The sequence below is a fragment of the Rhinopithecus bieti genome, unplaced genomic scaffold (genome assembly GCF_001698545.2).
Source record: "Rhinopithecus bieti isolate Rb0 unplaced genomic scaffold, ASM169854v2 scaffold_37314, whole genome shotgun sequence".
In the NCBI taxonomy this organism is placed as follows: domain Eukaryota; kingdom Metazoa; phylum Chordata; class Mammalia; order Primates; family Cercopithecidae; genus Rhinopithecus; species Rhinopithecus bieti.
The window spans coordinates 1,922,787-1,949,193 of record NW_016816196.1 but is presented as its reverse complement, the minus strand read 5'-3'; the positions used below and the strand labels follow the sequence as shown (position 1 = coordinate 1,949,193).

Here is a 26,407-nt window from a genome sequence, read left to right as displayed (position 1 = left end):
TACGTGTGTGCATGTGCGTGTGTGTGTGTGTGTGTGTGTGTACAGAGAGAGGGCGAGAAAGGGAGGGAAGAAGAGAAAGATTTATTATGGGGAATTGGTTCACACCAAGATGATGGAGGCCGAGAAGTCCCAAGATCTTCGGTCACAAGCTGTAGACCCAGGAGAGTTGATGGTACAGTTCCAGCCTAAGTCCAAAGACTTGAGAAGTAGGAGAGCTGTTGGTGTAAGTTCCAGTCCCAGTTTGGTTCTAGGGGCAGGAGAAGACCAATGTCCCAGTTCAAAGACAGTCAAGCAGAGAGAGACCAAATTCTTCCTTTCTCAGACTTTTTATTCAGTTCAAGCCTTTAAGAATTAAATGAGGCCCACTCACACCAGGAAGGACAATCTACTTGACTCAGCCTATAGATTCAAATGTTAATCTCACTCAAAGACACCTTCACAGATACACCAAGAATATAGCTTAACTAAATATCTAAGCATCCTGTAGCCCAGTTAAATTGACACAGAAAATTAACCATCACAAGCTTTGAGTATTGATTTTTGGTTTGCAAATAAATTTTAGAGGGCAGGTGAATTCACAAATATGGAATCCAGCAATCATAAGGATCAAGTGTATCATCATTCATCAGTGGTGTGATGGAGGCAGCTCATAACAGCTTGGCTGATTGTTATATTTTATGAAATTTTGCAAGCTGATCATTAAACAGCCATTTTTAAAAATTATATAAACTTACAAATTAAAATTATATTTTCAAATATAGGTAATAAGGCCAAGCACAGTGGCTCTCACCTGTAATCCCAACACTTTGGGAGGCTGAGGCAGGAGGATTGCTTGAGCCCAGGGGTTGGAGACCAGCCTGTACAATATGGTGAAACCCCATCTCTACCAAAAAAACAAAAAACAAAAAACAAAAATCAGCAGTCATGGTGGCACACACCTGTAGTCCTAGTTACTCGAGAAGCTGAGGTGGGAGGATTGCTTGAGCCTGGGAAGTCAAGACTGTAGTGAGTTGTGATCACATCACTGCACTCCAGCTTGGGCACAGAGCAAGACCCTGCCTCAAAAAAATACATATTTACAGGTAATAAATACCCCAAAACATTACTTTTATTACTTTTAATGATTTACCTATCTTCAACTATCATCTATGCTCTTGAGGTTATTTACATCTATTGTATTTGTATGAAGAATATGAATACAAATTTGTATTTGTATTTGTGTGTGCTGTTGTGCATTTCTTCACAAATCTGTGACATTACTTTCCTAGACTATGTATTTAATAACTTTATAATTTGCAGCTTTTGCTGCTTGCTTTCTTGTTTATTTATTCATTTATGATGAGCCAGTTAAACACTCCCCAGCACAGTAAAGATTTGACCCTAGCCCTGAGTGATTCCAAAACTTATGCATACTCTTTCTGGTTCATTACACAGATTCCATTTTTTCATTTCCATTCCAAATGTTTGCATTTGTTTCTGAAGATGTGGGCTGCCAAGATTTCTACTGCATTTCGAATTCTTCATTGGCTTTTTTTCTTATCTACCTCTGTTAATTTTTCTTACAGATCTAATTTTCCTCCTGTAGTTTTCATCTATATCTTCCCTCTTTTGGCATCATATTGTTTAGTCCTTTCAACGATATCAGAAGCTTTTCTTGGGAAAGACCCCCAATAAATCAAATACATCAATAACTGAACTCAGTTTTTCAAGTTCACTCTATCAGTCTAATTCACAAAGGGGACATCTTCCTCAGTCTAACCCTGGGAACTTGCAAGGTCAAACCTAACCCAGAACACAGGTTCACAAAGAACCAGGGCAAGCAGTTCAGTCATTCAAGACATTGCAGACTGAAGAATGGAAGGGATCCACATAGTAAAGTTGTTTTTTAGGGATCTGGGTTTTAAGAATGGGCTGAAAGACTCATAGGGAAATAGTCCTAGGGGTGGGTAGTAGGTGAGGGATGAAATGCTACAAAGTGAGTTTATATCCTGTAACTTGAGTTATAGGAAATAAAAGAGCAGTTACCAGCCCTCCTCTTTTTGAGTCAGAGCTGTTAATTTGATTCATCAGGAATGAACTCTTGGCTCTAGCTAAAGTTCCTGACCCAGAGTGCTAGTTACTGTCTGACAAGCCATCAAGCAAGACTGTGTTAGATTTCAGACTAATTGGAGACATGTCACCAAAGATGGGTTCAAAAGGATCCCTAGAGTTTTTAAGAGCAATGCGTATTGTTTTTCTCTCAGCTGAGGGTACTAGATGTACACAGAACAGAGCCCTGACATAGCACACTTCTAGTGCTGCCATTTCTTAGTTGTATCACTTACAAGTCATTTCTGAGGAGTTATAAAATAGTTTGCACTAGGGTAACCAGTAGTTTACACTATGCTACATGTACCAAACTGTTTACCCACAGAGCCAGAATGCTAATGAAAGCAGTAAAATGCACATCAATATTAAGTCAATAATATTGAGCACCAATCGTTTGAGACATTATGTTAGGCTTTGTGAGGAGTATAAGGAAGTCAGGGGCAAAGCTGCTGTGTTGAAGGGGGTCTCAATCCAGTTAGGGAGGCAGGCCACAGGCAGAAGTTATTAGCTCTGAAGAAATAATAATTGTTCTATGTGTAGATCAAACTTAATGATCAAGGCAAAAACTTTTTTTTTTTTTCAGACAGAGTCTCACTCTGCTGCCCAGGCTGGAGTGCAGTGCCACAGTGTCTCAGCTCACTGCAACCTCTGCCTCCCAGATTCAAGTGATTCTCGTGCCTCAGCCTCCCAAGTAGCTGGAATTACAGGTGCTCACCACCACACCCGGCTAATTTTTTTTTTTATTTTTAGTAGAGATAGGGTTTCACCATATTGGCCAGGCTGGTCTTGAACTCCTGACCTCATGTGATCCACCTGCCTCAGCCTCCCAAAGTGCTAGGATTACAGGCATAAGCCACTGCACCCGGCCAGCAAAAGGCTTTCAAAAATAAAAACAAAATCTATAGATAGAAGACATCGGTATCATCGTTATATCAAGTATGTTGTGAGAACAGTAATTGCCAGAAAAGTTCAGAGGAGAGAGAGGTTGTGTTATAGTAGGCAGACATCAGCAGGCCAGGAGAGGGCTGCCCGCCCAACCCGGAACGTCAGACGACCATCAAGTGATGGTCAGGTGGTTGTTACACTGTTACAGTCATTATTTCTCTAAAACAATTAGTCACAGCCAGCACCAGGGAAAGGCCGTCTCCCCACAGATAGAAAAAACCTGAAACTGGTTATCAGCAGCTTCCCAATAAGATCTCAGGAGTTAGGTAAGTGGGCTCAAGCATGCGCACTATGAGGCAAAATGAGGGAGTTTAACTGGTATATGACCTTCCTCTAGGAACGTTAGACTGGTAAAGGAAGAACGTCTCAAGTGAGCATGCCTATAACTCCCGTAAACACATTGCGCATGCAGCCCTCCCCAAGCACTGGTAGGGCACTGGGCATGCAGGCAGCCCACCAGAAGGGAAGAATCAGGGGAAAAGGGATGCAAGACCCCAGAGGTATGCCAATGTATAAAACCCTAAGTCAAAGGTCAAGCCAGGCACTTGATCTCTCAAGTTGCCAGCTTGGCCCTCTTTGAAGTGTACTTTACTTCGTTTTGTTCCTGCCCTAAAACCTTTTAGTAAACTTTCACTCTTGCTCTAAAATTTGCCTTAGTCTCTCTGCCTTATTTTTCCTCGGTCAAATTCTTCCCTGCACCCGCTCCAGAGTAGCTGGGACTACCGGCGCCCGCCATCACACCTGGCTAATTTTTTGTATTTTTAGTAGAGACCGGGTTTCGCCATGTTGGCCAGGCTGGTCTCAAATGCCTGACCTCAAGTGATCCACCTGCCTCCACGTTCCAAAGTGCTGGGATTACAGGCGTGAGCGACCGCACCCAGCCCCAACTTCTTTCTTCCGAGGAGCTAAGAATTGAGGTTGCCGCAGACCCATAAGGATTCGCTGCTGGTAACAGCTGCTTCTGGGATCAGGTAAGAAAAAGTTTCAAGGAGAAAGCTAGGAAAAATGGATAGGATTTGAATGAGTCAAGTGGAAAGAGGAAGGGCATTTGAGACAAAGGGCATAGCATGAAGCAGTGAGGCAGCCCCCATCCCACTCCCTACCACCTGTTCTTCCCCTTAGTGGCCTGACCTTGGCCTTCCACTCCATCCTCATCCCTCCCCATTGGCACTGTCTATCTCAGAATGTGCCATGCCTGTGACAGCTCCAGGACTCTGGCCATGCTGCTTACACTGCCACAGAGACCTTTTTCCTCTTCTTCTTCATGTAGCTAACTCTTACTTGGCCTTGAAGACTAATTTATGTTAGAAGTTCATCTTCCCAGAAAGCCTTAGTCTTTGGGAATTTGGTGCTCTTCCTTGAGAAGAAAAGGTACAACCATTTAACTCCATCAGAACACTTACCACACGGCCTTTCCCACTGGACTCACTAGAAACGTCTTGAGGGCAAAGGCCTTGCCTTTGATAGCTGATCCATATCAGCCACCGTGTCCACTACACAGTAGGTGCCCGTTATCAGCCACCGTGTCCACTACACAGCAGGTGCCCGTTATCAGCCACTGTGTCCACTACACAGCAGATGCCCGATAAATTCTTGTAGAGTGAATATATATTTACAGAAAGAGGAGCTGTGAGAAGATGCCCCAGTTTTGGAAAGGAAAATGGGTTGATTTTTACATTTTGAATTTAAGCTGATGAGAGTCCTTTCATGTGGAAATGTCTAACAAAAATTGGAAATAGAAGACTGACACTGGAGGCTGTTATGATTTTTTTTTTTTTTTTTTTCAGATAAACTGAAGCACAAGAGGGTAAAAACCTTGTCCTTGGTCTTACAACCAGAAAGTGGTGATGCAAAGAACTTAGTCCAAGCTTTGATCTTTTCTGCACTGCCTGCCAAAGCAGAACCTTGAGAAATACCCATGTTTGGGGGATGAGAGGAAGAAGATAAATCAGCAAAGAAAATAGTGATAAGAAAGGTAAGTGATAAGAAAAAAAAAATGATGTAAATGATGTAAATAGCCGGGTGCGGTGGCTCAAGCCTGTAATCCCAGCACTTTGGGAGGCCGAGACGGGTGGATCACGAGGTCAGGAGATCGAGACCATCCTGGCTAACCCTGTCTCTACTAACATCCTGGTGAAACCCCGTCTCTACTAAAAAATACAAAAAACTAGCCGGGCGAGGTGGCGGGCCCCTGTAGTCCCAGCTACTCGGGAGGCTGAGGCAGGAGAATGGCGTAAACCCGGGAGGCGGAGCTTGCAGTGAGCTGAGATCTGGCCACTGCACTCCAGCCCAGGCAACAGAGCGAGCGCTCTAAAAAAAAAAAAAAAAAAAAGGATGTTAAATAAATAAAGATGACAGCCAGGGTTGGTGGCTTACACCTATAATTTAAGCACATTGGGAGGCAGGCAGGAGAATTGCTTGAGCCCCGAGGAGTTCAAGGCTGCAGGTGAGCTATGATGGTGCGCTGTCACACTCCAGCCTGAGTGGACAGAGTGAGCTCCTACCTGCAAAAAAAAAAAAAAAAAAAAAAAAAATGATGATAATGATGAGTTTCCTTCTATCCTTTTCTTTTTCCATTCCTTTTCCCTTCTCTTCCTGAACCTGTTCAGTCCCAAAACCTAAATGTAGGACAGGAGCAGAGGCAGATATCGTCTGCAGGTGGAGGAATCACTGTAGGCCCAGAGTGGAATGTTGGGGGCAGAACTTGGGCATGGAGGTGTCTGGCCCAGGAGGGACAAGCGCAGCTGGCAGAATCATAAGCCCAAGGTGCGGGTGAAGAGGAAATCCGACATAAGGTGGGAGTGAGAGGTTGGAGGGAGGAAGCACAAAAGAATCAAAGCCAAATAGGATGATGAGGCCATCCCTACAGAGGGGCACTGGCAGTGAGAAGCCAGAGCCCGGTAAAGCCCGATGGAAGCCGCAGTGGGAGATGGGTTACGTTGGGGAGATGAGGAGGATTGATCAAAGATGTAAATATATTAACAATAAGGGGAGCCAGTTTCGTCAGCTGCTGGACACAGGAATGTAGAATATGGGAGGAGGAGAAAACCGAATGGAGAGTAGTTTTGGATTAAAATTGTAGGTACGGTTCCGTGTATGGTTTTAATAGGTAGGATATCAAAATGAACACAGACTGTAAGTGTAATCTTGCCAGTTTAACATTGTGAGATGTGTGGTATACCCACACACAGATTAGATCAGATAGATAGATGAGATAGATGATAGATATTTCGTAACTGTCCACCTCAGGGCCTAGAGTCAATGCCTCCTCAATAGCTCCTCCTGAGCACACCTAGTGACCCAGGTCTTGGTTTCTAAATCCGTCCTAAACCCATTCTCCAGAAAAGGAACCAGGGCTCCTTGAAGTAGCTGAACCCAGACCTGGGCGGGGAAAGCAAAGACTGGGTGTAGAACATTTTTGGGCCAGAAAGCAAAGAAGTACGTAAAGAATGATGGGAAAATGTTATGAGGACATAGAACCAACTAAAATCTAGGATATTTTGTGCCTCAAAATTAATAAGCTGGTGTATTAGTTTGTTCTCACGCTGCTAAGGAAGACATACCCGGGACTGGGTAATGTGTAGAGGAAAGAGGTTTAATAGACTCACAGTTCCACATGGATGGGGAGGCCTCATAACCATGGCAGAAGGCAAAAAGCATATCTTACTTGACTGCAGTCAAGAGGGCTTGTATAGGGGAACTCCCCTTTATAAAACCATCGGATCTCATGAGACTTATTCACTGTCGTGAGAACAGCACAAGAAGCACCTGCCCCCATGACTCAATTACCTCCCACTGAGTCCCTCCCACAGCATGTGGGGATTATCACAATTCAAGATGAGATTTGGGTGGGAACCGAGATCCAAACCATATCAGCTGGAGTGTGCCTCCTATTGATTAAAGAAGTCACGAGCCCAGCCCAGATTCAAAAAGAGGGATGAAGTGGAGGTACAGTTAATTGGGAGGCTACTAGTCTAACAGACTATCACCACCAATGCCATGGAAAACCAAATATATTAGGAAAAGTAGACGTTGCTAGTAACCTTGGGAAGCTGAAGCTGCTTAAAGTAGCTGGTACAAACTGAAAGTCAGACCAGGAAACAAAGGGCCTTCAAGAAGCTTTCCGAACCATTTCTGCCAGCTCTGAGCAGATTTTCTGAACCGGCACTGGGGAAAACTGGTCTCAGAAAAGAGCTTATGAGAGCAGAACCACCTCATTGGGGCACCCACAGGCCGTGGGAAATGTGACACTGGCTTAATGCCACTGGTTTTTAGTCAGGCCACAGTGAGAAGGAACAGTCCTAACAGGCCCCCAGCCAGATTGAGTTAGCTCATTTTTGTTTAGGTCAAGCAGTAAAATTTGCTAATGTTCTACTTTAAGTGCCTTCTCCAAAGACGTCCCTCTGTGCCTCGTGTGTTGAACCATCATTCGGTGAGTGTATTTCATTGAAAATATGATTGATTGTCTTTTGTAGCAATAATAAAATGCTACAGCAACTTTGCTATAAAAGTAATAATAGTAATAAATTATAATGCATTGAATAAAATGGGAAACTATGAGTTCATATGATATACATTAATATGTAATAAACTGAAAATGTGATGAGGAGCAAGGTGTTTGCCTAGTTTCAAGGTACGTCGCCACAAAATATTTACTAACTTCAAAGGTTAAAATAGTGACTCTACAGCGAAGCAGCCTGGCAGACACCATCGTAATCAGGTGAACACCATCATTAATGGGGCAAATGAAATGAGTCACGTGAACGAATGCAATAAGATCACAGCATCACTTCTGTGATATTCCTGCCAAAGATATGAAACCTGAATCTGATCATGAGCAAACATCAGATAAGCCCAAATTGAAGGATGTTACACAAAATAATTAACTGGTCATCTTCAAGTCTGTCAATGGCAGGAAAGCCAAGGAAGGGCTAAGAACTGTTCCAGAGTGGAGACTAAAGAAACATAGTGCCTGAATGCCAGGCATGATACTGAACTAGATCCTGTTGCTATGGGGAACTTAGGCAGGACAATTGGTGGAACTGAGGGTTAGATAGTAGTGATGAATCCATTTCAATTTCCTGCTTTTGATGGTTCTATTGTGGTTTTGTTGTAGAACATCCTTGTTTGAAGGAAATGCACACTAAAATATTAGAAGATGATGGAGCATTAGATTGGCAACTTATTCAGGAAAAAAGGAAAAAAAAATCCTTGTAATGAACTTGCAATTTGTTTGTAACTTTGAGAATATTTTTAACCAATATATTTGTTTTCAAAATCTTCATGTCCTAAGTAAAATTTTCAGATCTCTAGATGCAAAATGTTTATTTTTTAAAATGAGAACGCTATCTGCAACTTTCAAGAGTCGTAAAGTAACACAAGTGCCTCAAGTTATCAAAGGAAAAATTTAGTGAAAGAAAAAAATGCATTAAGTAAAACTTCTTGAGAATTCTAAATTGTTTGGTGAGTAGTCATGTGAGTTTTGTAAATTTTTGAATTAGGATAGTTATTTTTTTAGTGTTTTGTATGTATAATATTAAATTATCTTTATTGTATTTTCTTTTTTGAGACAGAGTCTTCGCTCTGTCACCCAGGCTGGAGTTCAGTGGCGCGATCTTGGCTCACTGCAACTTCTGCCTCCTGGGTTCAAGTAATTCTCCTGCTTCAGCCTCCTGAGTAGCTGGAACTACAGGTGCTTACCACCACACCCGGCTAATTTTGTGTTTGTTTGTTTTGCTTAGTTTTTTGTATTTTTAGTTCAGACAGGGTTTATGCCATGTTGCTCAGGTTAGTCTGAACTCCTGACCTCAGGTGATTCACCTGCCTCAGCCTCCCAAAGTCCTGGGATTATAGTCAGGAGCCAGCATACCTGGCCATAAAATTATCTTTAACATCTTTATTCTGCAAAAAATAAAGTGATCCTGATAACAGTAATAATAGTCAATGTTTATTGAACAGTCGTTATGTATACTCTGCTATGAAATATGTGATATTACTTCCATTTACGTAACAGGAAACTGAAACTCAAAGGGGCTAAGAAATTTCTCCCAAAGTTGGCATACTAATTTGTAGTGTAGCCAACTTTTGAATTCTCCACACTCCAAAGCCTATATCTTTAACTCCTGTTCTTTAGTTCCTCCCATGGAGGCCACAGAGAAGGGAATTTTTAGGAAGATACCAGAAGCTTGGGCTTCGTTCTAGATTCCTCCCACTCTCTCATTACTTACCCTTAATCCAGTCTATCACCAAGTCTTGCTGGTTCCATTTTAAAACTCTACCGCTGCCTCCTGGGTTAGTTAAGGCCTCGCCATTTTTCTCCTGGTTCCTGGCAACAGCCTCCCCACTCTTCCTAATCCTTATCTCAGTTCTCTTTAGAGTTTCTACACTACCGTCAGAATGAACAGCCTAAAACTAAAATCTAAATATTGGCCAGGCACTGTGGCTCACACCTGTAATCCCAGAACTTTGGAAGACTGAGGTGGGTGGATTGCTTGAGCCCAGGAACTTGGAAACCAGCCCGGGCAATATGGTGAAACCTCATCTCTACAAAAAATAAAAAATAAATTAGCTGGGCCTGGTGGCACACACATTTAGCTCTAACTACTTGGGAAGCTGAGGCAGGAAGATTGCTTGAGTTTGGGAGGCAGAGGTTACAGTGAGCCAAGATCATATCACTGCACTCCAGCCTAAGTGACAGAGTGAGACCCTGTCTCAAAAAAGAAAACAAACAAACAAAAAATCTAAATATCACAAATGTGCTTAAGTTCCTATGTGGAGAGAAGAAAGACCCTTTTGTGACTCCATTTACTTTTGGGTTAAAGTTAAAACATGACACTGGAGTCATCCCATTATCTGGCCTCTGAGTATCTTCCAAGTCTCATGAACTATGAGGTCCCATGCAAACTGTGTACTCAAAGCACTCTTGAGAGATAATTTTCCAGATACAACAGAACAGTTTCTGTTATGTAAACACGACCGATACATGCATATCAAGTGTCAGCAAGTGTGACTATCTCTTACCTGCATTTTCTGTGTTTCCCTTCATTCCCAACTAGGCTGCGTGGGATACCTCTTTGTAATTCCCATTACATTTTTCTAAAGACCTCCTCTATATCTATCATATCTTCATAATCTGTCCATCATATCTATCTATCATCATATCTATCGTCATCTTCATAATCTATCATAGTATAATGTAACCTTCCTTCATCAAACTGCTGTCCTTGAAAGAAGTGATTGGCGCTTGTTCCTCCTTGGATCTCTCGTCAATGCCTGGAACAAAGAAGGTGCTTCAAAAGACATCCTGGAATGAATGAGTGAATGGATGAATACACATCAATGATTTATCAGTTGTGTAAAACGCTACAGAGAGGCAAAATGAAAGAACTCGTGTTTTTCAGTAGAACCATTTCAGAAGAGTTGGGAGAGGAGTTGACTTAGAGGTTAAATAATTTGAGTGAGAAGACAACAGGGGATGATTTTTAACAAGTACTCAGAGGGCTGTTTGACTGAACCTAAGTTTGAGTGGACAGGGTGCCCTCAGTCTCAGGGGTGTACAATGGCTTTAAAAAATTAATATATACTTTTTAAAAAATTCATATGGAATCTCACCATGTTGCCTAGGCTGGTCTCAAACTCCTGGGCTCAAGGGATCCTCCTGCCTCAGCCTCCTATGTAGTTGGGATTGCAGGTGTGCCACTGCACCCAGCTCGTAGTAAATACTTTTGAATAGGTAATGCAAGCACAGCACATAAAATTTCAAAAGTGCAAAAGGAAGTCCAGTAAAGAGTAAAGCTCTACCACTTCCCACGCCCATCCCCTAGCCTCTCAGTTGCTGCCACAGGAAAAGATCACAATAAATAACCATTTGGCATGCTTTTGTTTCTTCCCTAAGACTCCATCTCCGTAACTTGGCAATGATTTGTAGGAAATCACTATAAATCCATTACTTATAAAGTGTAGAGGGGACCAAGATGGAAAAGGTGAATAAGTCCCACTGTTGGCACTTTATTTACATATGCAAAAATGCCCAACTCATGATGTGCCTTGGAGACTAAAACAACTCTATACTAGACGTTCCAGTGTACATTTAAATTGAGATTTGTAAGACTGATCATAGATGAGCTTAGAAAAAAATGTAAGTAATGGCACATAAATATTAACACAGATGATTAAATGAAGGTATAATGTAATTTGGGCAAATCTGCATGTGTAAAATGTCCTTGTTCTCATGCTTTCCTTTGGAAGCTAAAGCCATAGATCACAGCTATAGGATGACTTGACTGTTAATTAGTTGTCCATTAGTCTTCATTTCCTAGGGCTTATTGTGGAAAATATATTACATAAATATAAATTTATACTAATTTGTTTTATGCAAATTAATCTATTCGGTTTCATCTTCTTTCTCCATTAACACCTGGAGTTTTAAAATTAATATATATGAAACTTGGACATGCATAATAAAAATTAAACCCTGGCACACTGAATATGACTGGTTTGCATGTATATAGTAAGTTAATTATGACCATTTGGGCTCAGATTTAAAAATTAAGTAATTTCAATGAGGTGTTAAGAGGCAAAAAGCTTATTTTGTGCAATTTTTATGACCACAATGTAATTAGTACAAGCAGAGCATAAAAGTTACCTTATGTGCTACAAATTAGGCTGGCTATTAACAATAACAGCATCAGTGTTTACCCCCACTGCTTCTGCCACAGTTTCAAGTACTCATTAGTGCTTCTAAATTGGATAGTTTTCTTTTTTCCATCTGAGGCTTTGGGCAAAGCTCAAAACCCTTAAAAATTTTTTAAAAAATATGTGCTTTAAGGCAAGTCTTCAGAAATGTATCTTTTAGCTTTGGAGAGAGATGAAAATTAGGGAAACTTATCACTGCAATGATCCCAGACTGAAAATAAGAGTGACTTAATGAGAATGAAATTGCTTCTACACTTCCCTCTGAGGGTGATTGGTGGAAGTGATGTCAGGTATGGTAAACACTGACCATGGTGCGCATGTGCATGCTGCGGCAACAGGGAAAGCTGCTGCTCCTCTGTCAGCTCAAACAGGTGGAGGACTAGGCGTCATCCAGGACTCAGAACCGGGAGCTGACCTTGGGAAGACGTGTTAATGTGTGTCAAGACGTGTCACCTTTGTCATAGCTAGTCCTACAAAGAAAACGCTCTCGAAGATGTGGCCTGCTGACAGCTAGCTGCTCCCACCTGACCCCTTAACCCCTGGACCCCAGCAGCCTGGCTAAGTACTCCTGCCCACTGGGCCTTTAATACCAGCAGGCCAGCTGCCCCAATCTTACTGTGAATATGGCAAAAATTCTCTTAGATGTTCTTGCCAAACTTGTCAGACCCCTGCCCATTTTAGACTCCAGCTCTTCCAAACTTATTCTTAACATTAGGGAACCCTTCGGTTTTATTCTCAATCCCAAGACTCTCCTTACCTCATCTGTTTATATCTTTTAACCAACAAACCTCCAAGAAAGTTCTCTAAGTGGCCCCTTGGGATTCTTGCCGAGTCCTACTTCGTTTCCTGCTTGTCAAGGCCATTTTAATCAGTGTCAGAGCCTCCCAAGTGCATTGGAACCATTTCCCATTTTAGAATTCCTGCCCAGAAGGTCACACTTATCTTCTGTCTCAGTGTTTTGAACTCTGCTTCCTGATAGCTGAGGATATGGGTCTACCCATAAACAATATCCCCTGCCTTGCCAAAAAAGAGAAACTTGCTAACGGAGTCACTCTCTCGGTATTTAATTCAAAGGAAAGCAATTATTTATTGAACATTTACTTTGCTCCAGATACTTGGCTATGAGTAGCTCATTGAGTACTGTGGGAGGCAGACCATTAAACTCATACTTTTCTTTTCTTTTTCTTTTTTTTGAGACAAGGTACCTCTCTGTCACCCAGGCTGGATGGAGTGTGGTGACATTGATAACTGTGATGATTAAATAAGTTAATAAGTCATCCCTCAGTGTACATGGCTGGATGGAGTGTGGTGACATGAACATGACTCACTGCAGCCTGTTTCCCTGGGCTCAGGTGATCCTCCCACCTCAGCCTCCTGAATAGCTGGGACTACAGTTACATACCACCATGCCTGGCTAGTTTTTTTTACTTTTTATTTTTGGTAGAGATGGGGTTTCGCCATGTTGCCCAGGCTGGTCTCGACTTCCTGGCCTCAAGCAACACTTCTGCTATGGCCTCCCAAAGTGTTGAGATAACAGGCATGAGCCACTGCACCCAGCCTAAACTAATACTTTCAACACGATAAGATAAATGAAGTAAAAGAGGTGTGTGCAATGGATAGCAGTAGTATAAAGGCAAGAGTGCACTCTCTCTGGAGAAAACAATACAAGCTAGATTTTGGAGATAAGTAAAAATCAGCTGGGTCAATATAAAGCTAGAAGGACTTCCCACTGGAAGGCTCAGCGTAAGCAAAATCCTAGAGATACGAAAATAACAAGGCACGCTGTCATCATCTCAGCTATCAGTTCTTTTTTAAAAATTAAAGCTAGCATAAGTGTTATCCTTTAAATTTGCGTGTGTGTGTGTGTGTGTGTGTTGCTGGGTGCGGTGGCTCACTTCTGCAATCCCAGCACTTTGGGAGGCCAAGAGAGATGGGTTGCTGGAGCTCAGGAGTTTGAGACAAGCTTGGGTAACATGGTGAGACCTCGTCTCTACCTTGTGCCTCTGTTGCCCTATGGGTATTATAAGGATCAAAATAATACACATCTACCTCAAATGATAACTGTGATGATTAAATAAGTTAATAAGTCATCCCTCAGTGTACATGGGGTATTGGTTTCAGGATACCCCCTCATACCAAAATCCAAAGGTATTCAAGTCCCTTGTATAAAATAGTGTCACATTTGCACATAACCTACACACATCCTCCCATGTACTTTAAATCATCTGTAGGTAACTCATAACACCTAATGCTATGTAAATGTTATATAAGTAGTCATAAATACTTATTTGTATTTTTATTGTTACTTTAAAAATTATTATTTTCAATCCACAGATGCAGAGCCCAGGGATATGGAGGGCCAATTGTGTTTGTAAAACACTTAGAAGGGCGCCTGACATGTGGTAAGTCCTTTAAATGTGAGCTTATATTACCATAAAGTATTTAACTAGGTCTCAATTGATGATGTTTCTGCCGTTGCCAGTTCTTTGCATGTTTTGGCTACAAAAGAAACTTTCAAGGCAAGTTTTGAATTGCCATTAGCTCCTATTACATTTGGGCTCCTTTTTCTTACTAGCTTACCAACACCCAGTATTTGTTTGTGAATACTTAATACATGTGTACTATTGTTGTTAACTCCCTTTAGAGGCAGCACAAAATGTGAAAGTTGGAGTCCAGCAGAGCAGCTTCCAGGCCAGACTCTGGAAGGGAATCCGTTGCAGGTTTTCTTTCTGCAGAGAGGCCCTACCAGGAAGGCACATGCTGAGCAGAGACTGAGAAAGAAAGCAGGAAGATTAGGACAGGAGAGGTCAGACAGTAAATCTAACTGGAGGCTAGGCTGGAAAGCAGCCAGAGTATGAGTGCAGGTCAGAAATGTAGGACCAGAGACAAATCTGAGAACGGAGAACTCAAAAGAATTCTTTGCACATTAAAATTTTCAGAAAGTGTGAATGGTATACCTTCTTGGAGGAGATGCTTCGATTGATCGATTGATAGACAGAGATAGAGAGAGAGAGACAGATAAATAGATGGATAGACAGAGATAGATAGATAGACATAGATAGATGATAGATAGATAGATAGATAGATAGATAGATAGATAGATAGAAGATAGTTCTTGAGAAAAGAAAAATGGCTTAGAGCAGTCTGAGCTATATGAGGTATGCCAAATTTATCAGGCCCAGAGAGGGGAGCATAGGGCTCCAGTCTTGCTCTGCCTCCTTGAACCCACGCCTGGAAGCAATCATTTAAAGGCAGTTTGTTCCTGACTAGCCGCCTCATCTACTGTCTTTATGTTCCTGGAATTTATGATACACAGAACAGTGTATAGCCAATCAATAGCTTATGTTATTTTCATGGAAATTCTTGGCAAACAACTCAGGAGCTTCCTCTTCCTCTTCTTTTCCTTTAAAAACCTACTTGTACCTGCTGCTAACCAGAGCATATACTCAGGGCAACTTGAAACTATGCTCTTGGGTTGCAGTCCTCAAGGTTGGCCCAAGTAAATGCTCTACTTATATTAAGTTGGCCTCAGTTGTTTTTTCCTTTAGGTTCACATTCTCATCAAACTGTACGTACAAATGAGGTTGTTAATATTAATTCCAAAACTACAAGGTTCTTTGCTCCTCTTACTCACATAGGAACTCAGTCTTCTCCCAAAGTCCCCTTGGGCCATTTCTCGGGACTGGAAGAATTCTCACATGCTCGGGGACAAATTTACTCACTGTGGCCTGCTCTATCTTCCTTATCAAGATGCCTCACCTACCTGAGCCTCAGTGGCTGAAGACACCTTAGCAGGTTCTCCCTGCTGCTGCCCCCTCCCAACCCATACCCAGCAGAGGTGCTTTTTGCTATGCTCCTTAGCAGAGTATGTTTAGGGTAGAATGTGGGGTCAGAGGAGAGAACAGCCCTTATCCATCTAGAGTCTTTTATGATTTAGGTCCTCTTATTTCTCTTCCTAACCTCAGTCTGCTGAGGTTCAAAACATGTCACCCCAGGCTGGGTTGGGAAGAGGGAGAGGAAGATACATAACCAGCTACCTGCTCCTTGTCCTTGATGCTTTGTCTCTAGTCACTCAAGAACAAATATTAACCAGTCATGGTAGTAAATGGAATGGAAAACTAACTCCAATTGTTTGCCCCTCTCTGTCTCTACGCCCTTTGCAATGGGACACTGAGCTCCTCCTATTAAGAAGTAGAAGCTCTCCTTGCCCCTTTAATCTGGGCTGGGCCATGACTGGCTTTGATCAGCTGGATGTGGCTGAAATGATGGGATGTCCATTTTAAGCTGTACCTCCAGAGGCCTTGAGCTGTTCCACTCCCTCTTGTGGCTCCTCTGCCATACCCTGAGAAGAGCCTGGTTAGACTACCAGCTGATGAAGTACGGCCTCAGTCAACAGCTAGCCCCCAGCCATCCCCCTGCCCAGAAAAGCCCAGATGCATGGCTCTGCCAAGCCCTGTGTAGATGACCTGCTTTTACATGAGTGAGGTCAGGGGACACCTGAAGATCCACCCAGCTAAACTATTAATGTTTGAACCAAGTGAAGTCTGTGTCATTTGAAGCCACTGAGTTTTCTGTTTGTTACACAGTATTATTGTGACAAAGGATAAATGATACCAACCTATTTCTGACCTCCAAAATCAAGGCTTTTTGCACATTCAAACACTCCTCTGAGAAGCTCAACAAATAGCCAAATTCTAATTCTCAGTCTGGATTCAGCCAGGATCCCCTGCTGCACTTACAACAGCCCTGCAGCAGATGGGAGCAAGATGGAAGGATTTTAATTCAGCAGATGTCCAGGAGGTCTGAGGGAAAGCTAGTCAGCGCACTGGGAATGGCACACGTGAAGAGTTTGGGGATAGGAGTGCCCTACCAATCTATAATTCATATACAAAGATCACAGTAGGCTTTGTGTGACAGCATTTCTTGTGGAAACTGGCAAGGGAGGCCAATTTCCCCAGTTTGGACTCAGTTCGGACTGAAATGAAACAAAGAGCAGCAAGAAAAATGGGGCAGGAATCACAGAGAAGACATTGAGCTGTCCCAAGTCCTGGAACTGTGGCTCTGGACAAGTTTATCTAAAATATCTGAGGGCAGAGAAGCCCCCTCAAGTGGGAATTTGAGTCACATATTATTAACCTCAGTCTATATCCTGTCTCTAAATTTCTTTAAAAAAAAAAATAGAGATGAGGTCTTGCTATGTTGACAAGGCTGGTCTCGAACTCCTGGCCTCAAGCATCTTCCCATCTCAGCCTCCCAAAGTGCTAAGATTACAGGTGTGTGCCACTGTGCCTGACTTAAATTTCTTTTATTATACAGAGTTGCCTTGTCTAATTCCAGCCCTGAGATAGCTACCCAAGATTGTTGTAACCTCCAGTGATCAAGTTCTTTGGATAAGCAAAGAGGGAGGACATTAAGTGTATGGAAAAGACCCCTCCTCTCCACTCTTGTTGCAAGGCAAGTTCTTTTCCTTAATTGTCCTGACTCTTCTACGTTGTTTCTAGAAGCTTTTTTCTTTTTCTTTTTTCTCTTTTTTTTTAGAGACAGAGTCTCACTCTGTCGCCCAGCTTTGAACCCCTAGACCCAAGCAATCCTCTGCCTCAACCTCTTGAGTAGCTGGGACTACAACACATACCACCACACCCTAATTTTAAAAAAAAATTGTAGAGATAGGAGTCTTTTGCTGTATTGCCCAGGCTGCTCTCAAACTCCTGGCCTCAAGTGACCTTGTAGACTCCGCATCCCAAAGTGCTTGGATTATAGGCATGAGCCACTGCAACTGGCTTATTTCTAGGGACATTGAATGGAGCCTGCACACCAGGGGCAGATGAATGGAGGCTGAGCCAGCCAGGCAGGTGAAAACTGAATGCTTTTAAACTCTGAAATGTTCCACTGGACTGTGTTGATGGAGCTCCTTTCAAACTGGGGCCTGCCCTTGCCTGCCAATCAAACAGAACTGCCCACAGCTTAGCAAATGGCTGTCATACGTCAATAGCCCATTCATTGGAAATCTAATGATTGGCAACTGGGACCACAGGTGCAGAGAAAGCAGTAGAACTCAAGCTGTGGTTGAATTCTTATTCTGTCTATCTTTTTGAGTGATGAAAAATGAGGCCAAATCTAGGCAATTTTTTTCTTTACATTGAAAGCTTAGCCTCTTGATCCTGTTGGGGCAGGAGGGAGAGTGGAGTTAGGCTCGGAGAAGTGGTTAGGGTACACTTTGCTCCTGATAGCTGTTTCTGAACATTCTATAGTTATAGTTCTACAGGAGTAGGTTCCTAGTTGTCTGGTATCTGGCCCTGTGGGATTTTAGGGGGTGGGGGAATATGGGCTTGGTATTTGAGAGCTGGATAAAGGAGGTGGGTGGGGGGTTGGGCTCTAGATTTGTTGGTTTGCATATTAAAGGCATGCTCACAAGCCAGTTGTTTGCTCTCTCTAGGAATTAGCTAACCCTCAGACAGGTAGTCTCTCTCCAAGTCCACGAGGTCCCAAAAAGTCAAAGCATCATACAATACAGAAAATAACAAGCATGATTAATACTACAGGCTGAGAGGATATGTGTTCCTGCACTGTCAGACCGAGCGCTAGAATTATTGGAGACACATTGCAGCTTCTGTGCCTTATCTCAATGTTACGCTGTTCAGGACTCAGGATGCTGCCCTCTGAGGGTTTACAGAAGTCATTCTCACTGTCTCACCCTGGCTCACTTGATCCACAGCAGTTCTTTACTTTCTCAGGAAACAAACGGGATGAAAGTCCAGAGCTGGGACTTCCTCCTTGGTGTGTTTGACAAGGACTGACGTACTCTAGGCCCTTTGAATCCCGGAAGTCCAGTACACACCCAACCTTGATTACAGTGTCTAGAATGCTGGAGCGTAGGTGAAAGGACAAAAGCCAGACACATTTCAACATGAGGGATCCACTGACAGATTGTCCGGTGAGTAGCTCAGTGTGGGTTGTGTGCCTGCGTGTGAGGAGGGTGGAGGGTGGGTTTGTATATTAATGGATTTTAACTTAAGAAATTTGGGACACTCAGAAACCAAACACATTTAGATATTGGCTGTGGTACAAAAGTTTGTGGTTTTTCTTTGTTTCAGTTTAAAACAGAGCTTTTCTAGGAAATGACAGGGCAGGTAATTGTCATCTTTCCTTCTCATATTCTTGGAAAAAGTTTTGAGTGAGTAAAGCATCATATTTGGATCCAGATGGTGGCTGTTTCGAAAACATTCTTAAGACATACACCCATGGTGCCAACATCGTGTGTGGAGTGGATAAAAAACACACAGAATGTCTGCAGCCAATTTTTGGCTCTGAGAATAAAGTGAGGGAGGAGAGTTTTTGTGCTTTTTTGCCCTCATTTGTTTGAGTCAAGGATCACAAGTCCTGCAGGAGGAAGGATAGACTCTCCGCTCTGCCTGGCCTGCAGTAGTTCTCAGACTGGTTTAGCAGCATGTTTGTTCCATGTTTGCTTGTTTTGGTAATATTCGGAGCACTACCAAAAATATAAGTTTGATCAGAAGTCCAAAGACATTGTGAGGTCACTGGCAGCAATAGCAGAGATGTAATTTAGGAAATAAGAAGCAACTAAAATAAAGGGGGATATGTTTACTTTGAAAATAAAGTAATTAAGGAGGGTCAGTGTTTTATCCCAACACATGGGGCTGAAAAGCTAAGATTGGTGACGTCATAAGCAAGAGGTTTCAGTCATCCTTCATGTATTAATAACACAAACTGTGGAGCAGCAGATAAATGGGCGCTGAGATAAAGCTATGAAGAAGAAGACCAGCAGAGGATTATTGATTTCCTTTTTGTTTATTCAGTGGATAAGAAAAGCACATGGTTGGAAAAGATGGAACGATGGCTACTATTGCAGAAAATCAGATGAGCTAAATGAGATGAACTCATAAATGACTAGTAATTTTACTAATGACAAGATAGTAGCCAATTCTGCCTAATTTTACTTTCTTTAAACACAAAAATAATTTGTCCTTAATGTAGAAACAAATTCCAATGATATTGTTATATATAGATTTTTAAGAGTGAAACTTCCACCTTTAATTACTTCAATCTCAGTCTTCTCTCCATAGGTAATTATGAATAATTTTTAACAAGTCTTTTATCATTTATTTGTCTCTCCTTGAGGTTGCTCCCTTACTAAACTGTTAAATCCTCCCCTGTCTCAACACTCCTATCTCGGTGATTTTGTATCGGGGTGGCAGACCAGGACAGGCATGGGATAAGTGGCAGCAAAATCTTGGCACTAATAGTAACCAAAGAAGACAATTAACACCAGGGGACGGGTTCAATGGACAGAAGAGAGGGAAATAGAGGCCAGATGTAATTAAGTTTAAAAAGAGAAGAATAAATAAATACATAAAAGGAAACTGAAGCCCGAACATCGTTTTGCAGGCAGCAAAGTCAGTCTTCAGATGTGGAGAAATGTTTTCTTTCAGCAGCCCCCAAGGCAACCCATAACCACACTTCTGTGTCCGCTTAAAGCTTAAAGCTCCACTCCCTGACATGCTGAATAGTTCCTTGTGCTATGCTGGGCCAAGGACTCCTGTCCTTGTCGAAAACTCTGAAGGTCATCTGTATGGGCTCATTGCCACCAAAAGTATCCAGGAGTCATGGGGAGGCGGATATCCCTTCAGCCTGGGTTTCCAAACCCTCTAAAGTCACAGAGCATTTATTTATTTGCAATTGTTTCATCTTAATCAAGTGTTCAAGTTCATTTCCTGGTACATTCTTAGCTTGTACTTGGGAAACAGTGCTATGTGAAGATGAATCTGCAGTTTGGGAACAAAATAAGACAAGGAAATGGATTGCAAATGAGTGCCTCATGAAACACTTAGGTAATTTTATAAAACAACCCAAAGCTTTAACCACCTGCAAAATGTCCCCCTCCATGAGTCCCTAGAGTTGCACAGAGCACAATTCATAAAGTCTTAGCTGCAGTTCTTAACCGGGCCCATACCAATATACCCATGTATGGAACTCAGTGGGTTGCATGAACTTCAGTGAAAACAAATCTCTATTTGTACTGATTTCTAACTGAGATTTAGAATTTTATTCAATCCAGAATATAGGCAACAAGCCCCGATACTACTAGTAATATCTATGTAGTGTCTGTGACTTTGTAACCAATAAAAATCAGAAATTTTATAATGACATGACAGTTGTTGCACATATCTAGAAATATTTACATTCAACCTGACTTCAAAATGTTGGTAATACTTAAGATATGTGATTTAGTATGTTAATTAAAAGCATATAATATCATAATTTTAAAATACACTCTAAAATATATAATTCATTTCCTTTGTAACCCTACGCTACTTAAAATGTTATTCTGAATCAAATAGGTTTCATGAGACTACAAAAAGGGCTCATGGTATGAAAAAAGTTAAAAATCTCTTTTAGATCAAGTTTTAATGGGCAAAATAGGCTGATAGCCGGGCCCGTCAACCTCAAAGAGCCAGGTCAGTGTTTGAGTTCAAATTATTGTCACCAGGTTGGCATAAGATTGCCTAAATCCTATGTAGGACTAATCTTCTGATTAGTCCTGTGTAGGACTAATAAGTTCTGAGAGTGTCAGAACTTATTTGAAGAAGATATCTTTAAGATATCTTTAAAGTTCTGTTTTTGACAAGGAGAAGAATTGGCTCTGGGCCTTGATGCTCCATTCCTGTGAAGGTTTAGGTTTAGCTCTTAAACCTAAAAATATGTCTAGGGAACTCATCCTCAAATCCATGTGCAAGAAAGGTGAGGAAGTAGGATCCAATTATCTCCAAAGGAAAGAATTCGATCACAAGAAAGTATTAATAGCACCTTCCTATCAAACAATCACATAGAAATCAAGGACAAGTAACAAGCTGTAGCCAAATTTTTAATTTTTACACACTCATTCAGTATCCAGGAAGGGGTCTGTCAAAGCAAGTCTTCTGGGCTCCACACAGTCAGCCACTCCCCTCGTGTCATCAGCCATTGAAATGGCACCAGGCTGCTCCTCAGGTTGATAACCTGGCTCAGATGCCAACCTGAGCTTCCCATCTTGGTGGCTTAGCCTGGACACCAGACAATGACTGTCACTAACTCAGATGGTGCCGGTGCCATGGTCCAGAGCTCCTGGGAGAATCTGACTCACTGCAAAAATACAGAAGGAGGCTGCATCTGGCATGGGTGTCATGTGCCCCACAGCCTCTCCAGTGTGCATCAGTGAGATGTGTAACATGCCGTTCCACATTTCTTGGACCTCTGTTTCCTCATGTGTAAAGTAAAAGAAGGCGACTATGCTCTTTAATGTTCCATATCCCATAATCTGCGGCAGTCTGCCACAGGGATCCCAAATACTATGCAGCTGGTGAACAAGTACATGGAATCCCCTCATAGAGGGGCAGTGCTTTGAAACATCGCCCCCAGTGAATCAGAACTCACATGATATCGGTAGCACAGTGCCTGGCATCCAGTGTTAAATTTAAGTGGAATATCATGGTTTCTTTAACACTGTGAGGATCATCATTATTCAAAAAAAATTATTCCATACTAACATCAATACAAATAAATTTTTCTATAATTCTTTCTAGAACTAAATTTAACCCTCTTTCATCATTCAACCAGAAAGAGCAGGTAGGCCAAGCTTGATGTAGGCGCTTTATAATCTTTACAAGTCATCTGTCTAACCATTTCGTGTGCTGATTGGCTGGATTACTGAATGTTTTCTGTAATGGCTGTATTTATCAACAGAATTTGCTTACAAATTCTGGGAAGAAACATTTTCCTAATGGCTGAATGGGAAATGTCTGTGTAGACCAGTTGTCTATTTGTGAAGGGGTTATTATTTTTTTTAGGGGCTCAGGAAGATCCCAGATATTCCACTACCAGACTGAAATCCCTTTATCTGGAGAGAAAAGCCTCGTAATGTTTTTTGTTTTTCCTAATAATTAATGATCCCCAGGAGAAGCAGCATATTAATATGAATTCATATGGAGATGTAGAATCAATAGTAGATTATTCTCTGAAATGAATATTTGGTAGGGGTTAGGATATTTAAAAGCTCAATGGGTAGGAAAAGAACACCAAAATTGCCTTCCACCTGACTGCGACCACAGCAAGCCCTCCTTCTTCTGCTGGTTGATGACATTAAGAAGCCAGCTGTATTGCACATGACACTTAAAGGTTACTATAACTTGGAGTAAACTTAGCATGAATAAAAAGATCAGACATTTATAAATGTATTTGATTGTAATGGATTCTCTAATTGATTTCATACCTAACATTTCTAATCACAACTCTGTCTCTAACTAATTAGATTATCCCTATCTCTTTGGGCCTTAACTGTAAATAAAGGAATTAGACTTCAGTGGCTTCCAAACTGTGCTCCATGGAACCCTTTCAGAGTCCTCTCTGTTGGGTGGAAGTGTGTTGAGGTAGGAGTAAGACAACCAAAACTAAAGTCAAGTGATTTCACCCCCACAAAGCAGGTATGTTCCAAGATTTTCTGAACACACACACACACACATACACACACACATACACACACACACACACACACAAAAAAAAAGAGAGAGAGAGAGAGAGAGAGAGAGAGAGAGAATTATATGGTCTCTGGAGGTCTGCTTTGGCATTTAAGTGAATCTGCTTTTCACAGTTTTTATCTCCAAGTCTGAGTAGATGGTACATGATGAAAAGTACAGAATCATTGATTCTAAATAAGGATTTATGCTGGGATAATGAAAATATTCTTAGAACTCTTTTATTTATTGATGTCACCTTTATCTCAATCTGGATCAGGGTTTGTTGGGGAATTTCTGGTGCATAGTATATAGGATCAGAGGTAAAGATTCTCTCCATTGCTTTCATATTCTCATCTCTTATCTGATCACTAAATTAACAATTGAAGACCTTCTCAACTTGCATGTGCCTGGGCATACTGGAGTTTGACGTTTGAGGATGGCTACAGGTGTACCTGAGACACAAGTCCTCTGCACCCTTGAATTGACAGAGTATGGCTGGGAGTGAGGTAGGCGGCAAAGCCATGGGCCAGTTTCCTCTTCCTGGAACAACTTTGTCTATTTACCACACTCTTCCAGTACAAGTATTTTCTACGTGTGCCATTTTGGGAAAAAAGTTAGAAAGTAGTAGTCTATGAAATGATGGAAAATCATCTTCTAAATTCTAGAGCTGGCAGCCCAAGGGTCAGTGGAAGCCGTAGACTGTGCTTTGTTCCAGCAGCCCCTTACTTTAAGAGGTTGGATGTGAATGCCTTTGCCCAGGCTTCACCACTGCCACTGAAGGCAATTGAGTTTTCGGTTACCGGCTTATAAACTTTACAGCATGGCCTAGCCTCCTAAAACTAGTTCCCTTGAGACAGTATTTAAAAATGTGTCTTAGGGTGTTTTGATGGCTTGATCAGTTTAGGAAATGCAGCAGCCCCTGTAACACAAGCACATAGAAAAATTCTCAACTGGTTCTACTCATTTTTACATTGGTCATGGGCAGAGTTTTCTCTGCATGCCCCCATCCCATACTTGATGCCCAGGGTGCCTTGTTCTCTCCCACAGGTAACTTCTGTGTGCGGACTACCCTCTGGTGGTGGTGGGCGGGCCCTTCCCTTAGGACTTTTCATCTTGAAGTCCCCTTCCTTCCACTCCTGCTTCCCCTAATGGAAGGTTCTTTTTCTCCTTCCTGCTCTAAATCCCTCGAATCCATCTCTTTGCTTTCTTTTCTCCCATCCTCAGCCCCAGCTTTACAGTGTTTGAGAGTAGAAGATTTACTTCGCAAGCATATGCATCCAGGTCTTTCTCTCTTGCACACAGCCCCATGGCTTTTTGTTGAGTCTGTTTCTGCTTTGCTGTGGGCTGGAGAGAGAAGTCAGTAAGACAATACATAAAAATCCACAGCTTAATACTGTGAGGTAGTTCTAAATAAATCAAATAAGAAAGCCACAGGACCTGTAAAGAAAATCATAAAATTTTATTGAGCATAAAATAAAATTTGAACAAATGCAAAAACTTGCTATGTCCTTGGATAGAAAGTCTAAACACCGTTAAAAAGTCAGTTTTCCCAAATTGATATATGTATGTAATACAATTCCAATCAGGATCCCAACGGGGATTTAAAAAGATATGTAATTAGACAAATGATCATATGTTACAATAAATGCCTCAGAATAGCCAAATAAATTATGAAGAGAAAAAAAAAGTTGTTTAAAGAGAGAGAAGCAGCAAAGTGTTACTATCTCTATAACTTAGGTAGTGAGTATATAATGTGCATTATTATTATTTTCTGTATCATTATGTTATGAAACATAAAAACATTTCATAATTCAAAGCAAAAAGACCCTGTATGAGTTAGAACTATGTTCAGCTGCATATTAGAAAAACCCCAAACACATATGTCTTTAAAAAACATTGTATCTTTCTCACACATAAAATAAGTCCAAAAGTAGAGAGTTGAGGGCTCCTGTGGTGTCCTTTACAGCCATCAGGGACCCAGGTTCTTGTTCTCTTTCCACTCTGTGTTCTTAATGCATTATGTCCAATCTCAATACCACTTTATGGCTTTGGCCTGCATTTTCAAGTCCAGAAGGAAGACAAGAGTGCAAACAAGCCTTTACTGAAACCTCATACAAAACCTTCCCTCACATCTCCTTGGATAGCTTTTAGTCACATGGTTAACACCTAAGGTTGAGGGAGGCTGAGAAATGACCTTATTCCAGGAACATATACCCTGCTAAACATTTATGCATTTTCTTATGGCACTGAGGTGTATTTCATGGGATGCTATTAGGTGTTACAGAAGAAAACAAAAGGCTTAGGGAGAAATCTAGTGAACATGTTTAGGTAACGTAGGAGTAAACAAAGAGGTTAAACAAGGTTCTTTACTGCAGGTCTTCTCACAATTTCAAAATACTCCCCTAAACTTCCCCAGTGTGCCTGTAAGGGGAGGAATGAGGCCTTAATAGTATCATACCATTCATATATGGCAAGTTAGTTTTATTGGAAATAAAAATTGGAAAGCTTGATTGCCAAACAGTGATTTTACTTTCATGACTCTGACAGGAGGATTATTTCTCCTTCATGAGAGGGGCTACACTTTGGAACCTCACTACAAGTGTGTTTTGTTTACACTGCAGAGAGTTTTTTAAATTTGTGAATTGTTTGCTACCATTAAAAAAAAAAATCATGTTTCAGATGCAAATCCTGACTTCAGTTTTTTTGGACAAAGTGGGAGATCTGGCTTTCCTGGGCCACATTCCAGGTGGCAGTGATGGGCCAGAATGGTTCTAACAGCTGCCTCTCCAGCTCACATCCCCACCCTGCTCCTCACTCATTCAGGTGCCTGACTGGTGCCAGCAGCCACAGGATTTTGCAAACTCTGCTTTAGAAATTAACCATTTTCTCATTAAAGCTTTGCACCCTCACCACTTTCCTTGTGTCCCAGGCAGTTTCAAGGAAGTGGTTTGCTAATATTAATATACATCTATGAAGTCCTGTCACAGCTTTCTGTGTTAAATTCACAGGGAAGTTAAACTACTGCATAAAGGTAAATGGATATGGTAAGAATGTTCCTGTATCCTAGGTGTTGGTTTGTTCCATCCCCAAAGGTAGGGACCTGGATCAGCTCATTTCTTTTTTTTTTTCCATTTATTTATTTATTTATTTATTTATTTATTTATTTATTT

At 41.6% G+C, this 26,407-nt stretch overlaps 1 protein-coding gene across 4 annotated transcripts in view; it reads left to right on the top strand.

Moving 5' to 3' along the window:
• Positions 1-18,392: 18,392 nt before the first annotated feature.
• NOSTRIN (nitric oxide synthase trafficking) overlaps positions 18,393-26,407 on the top strand; it is a 67,198-nt gene continuing 59,183 nt past the window's right edge. Inside the window, exon 1 of one of the 4 annotated variants that reach the window (XM_017854497.1) lies at positions 18,393-18,661. In XM_017854497.1, the coding sequence (XP_017709986.1) occupies positions 18,635-18,661 (27 nt within the window). In that variant the 5' untranslated portion in view covers positions 18,393-18,634. The remainder of the gene's footprint in view (positions 18,662-26,407) is intronic. The other 3 variants (XM_017854496.1, XM_017854495.1, XM_017854498.1) reach the window with 3 other exon arrangements.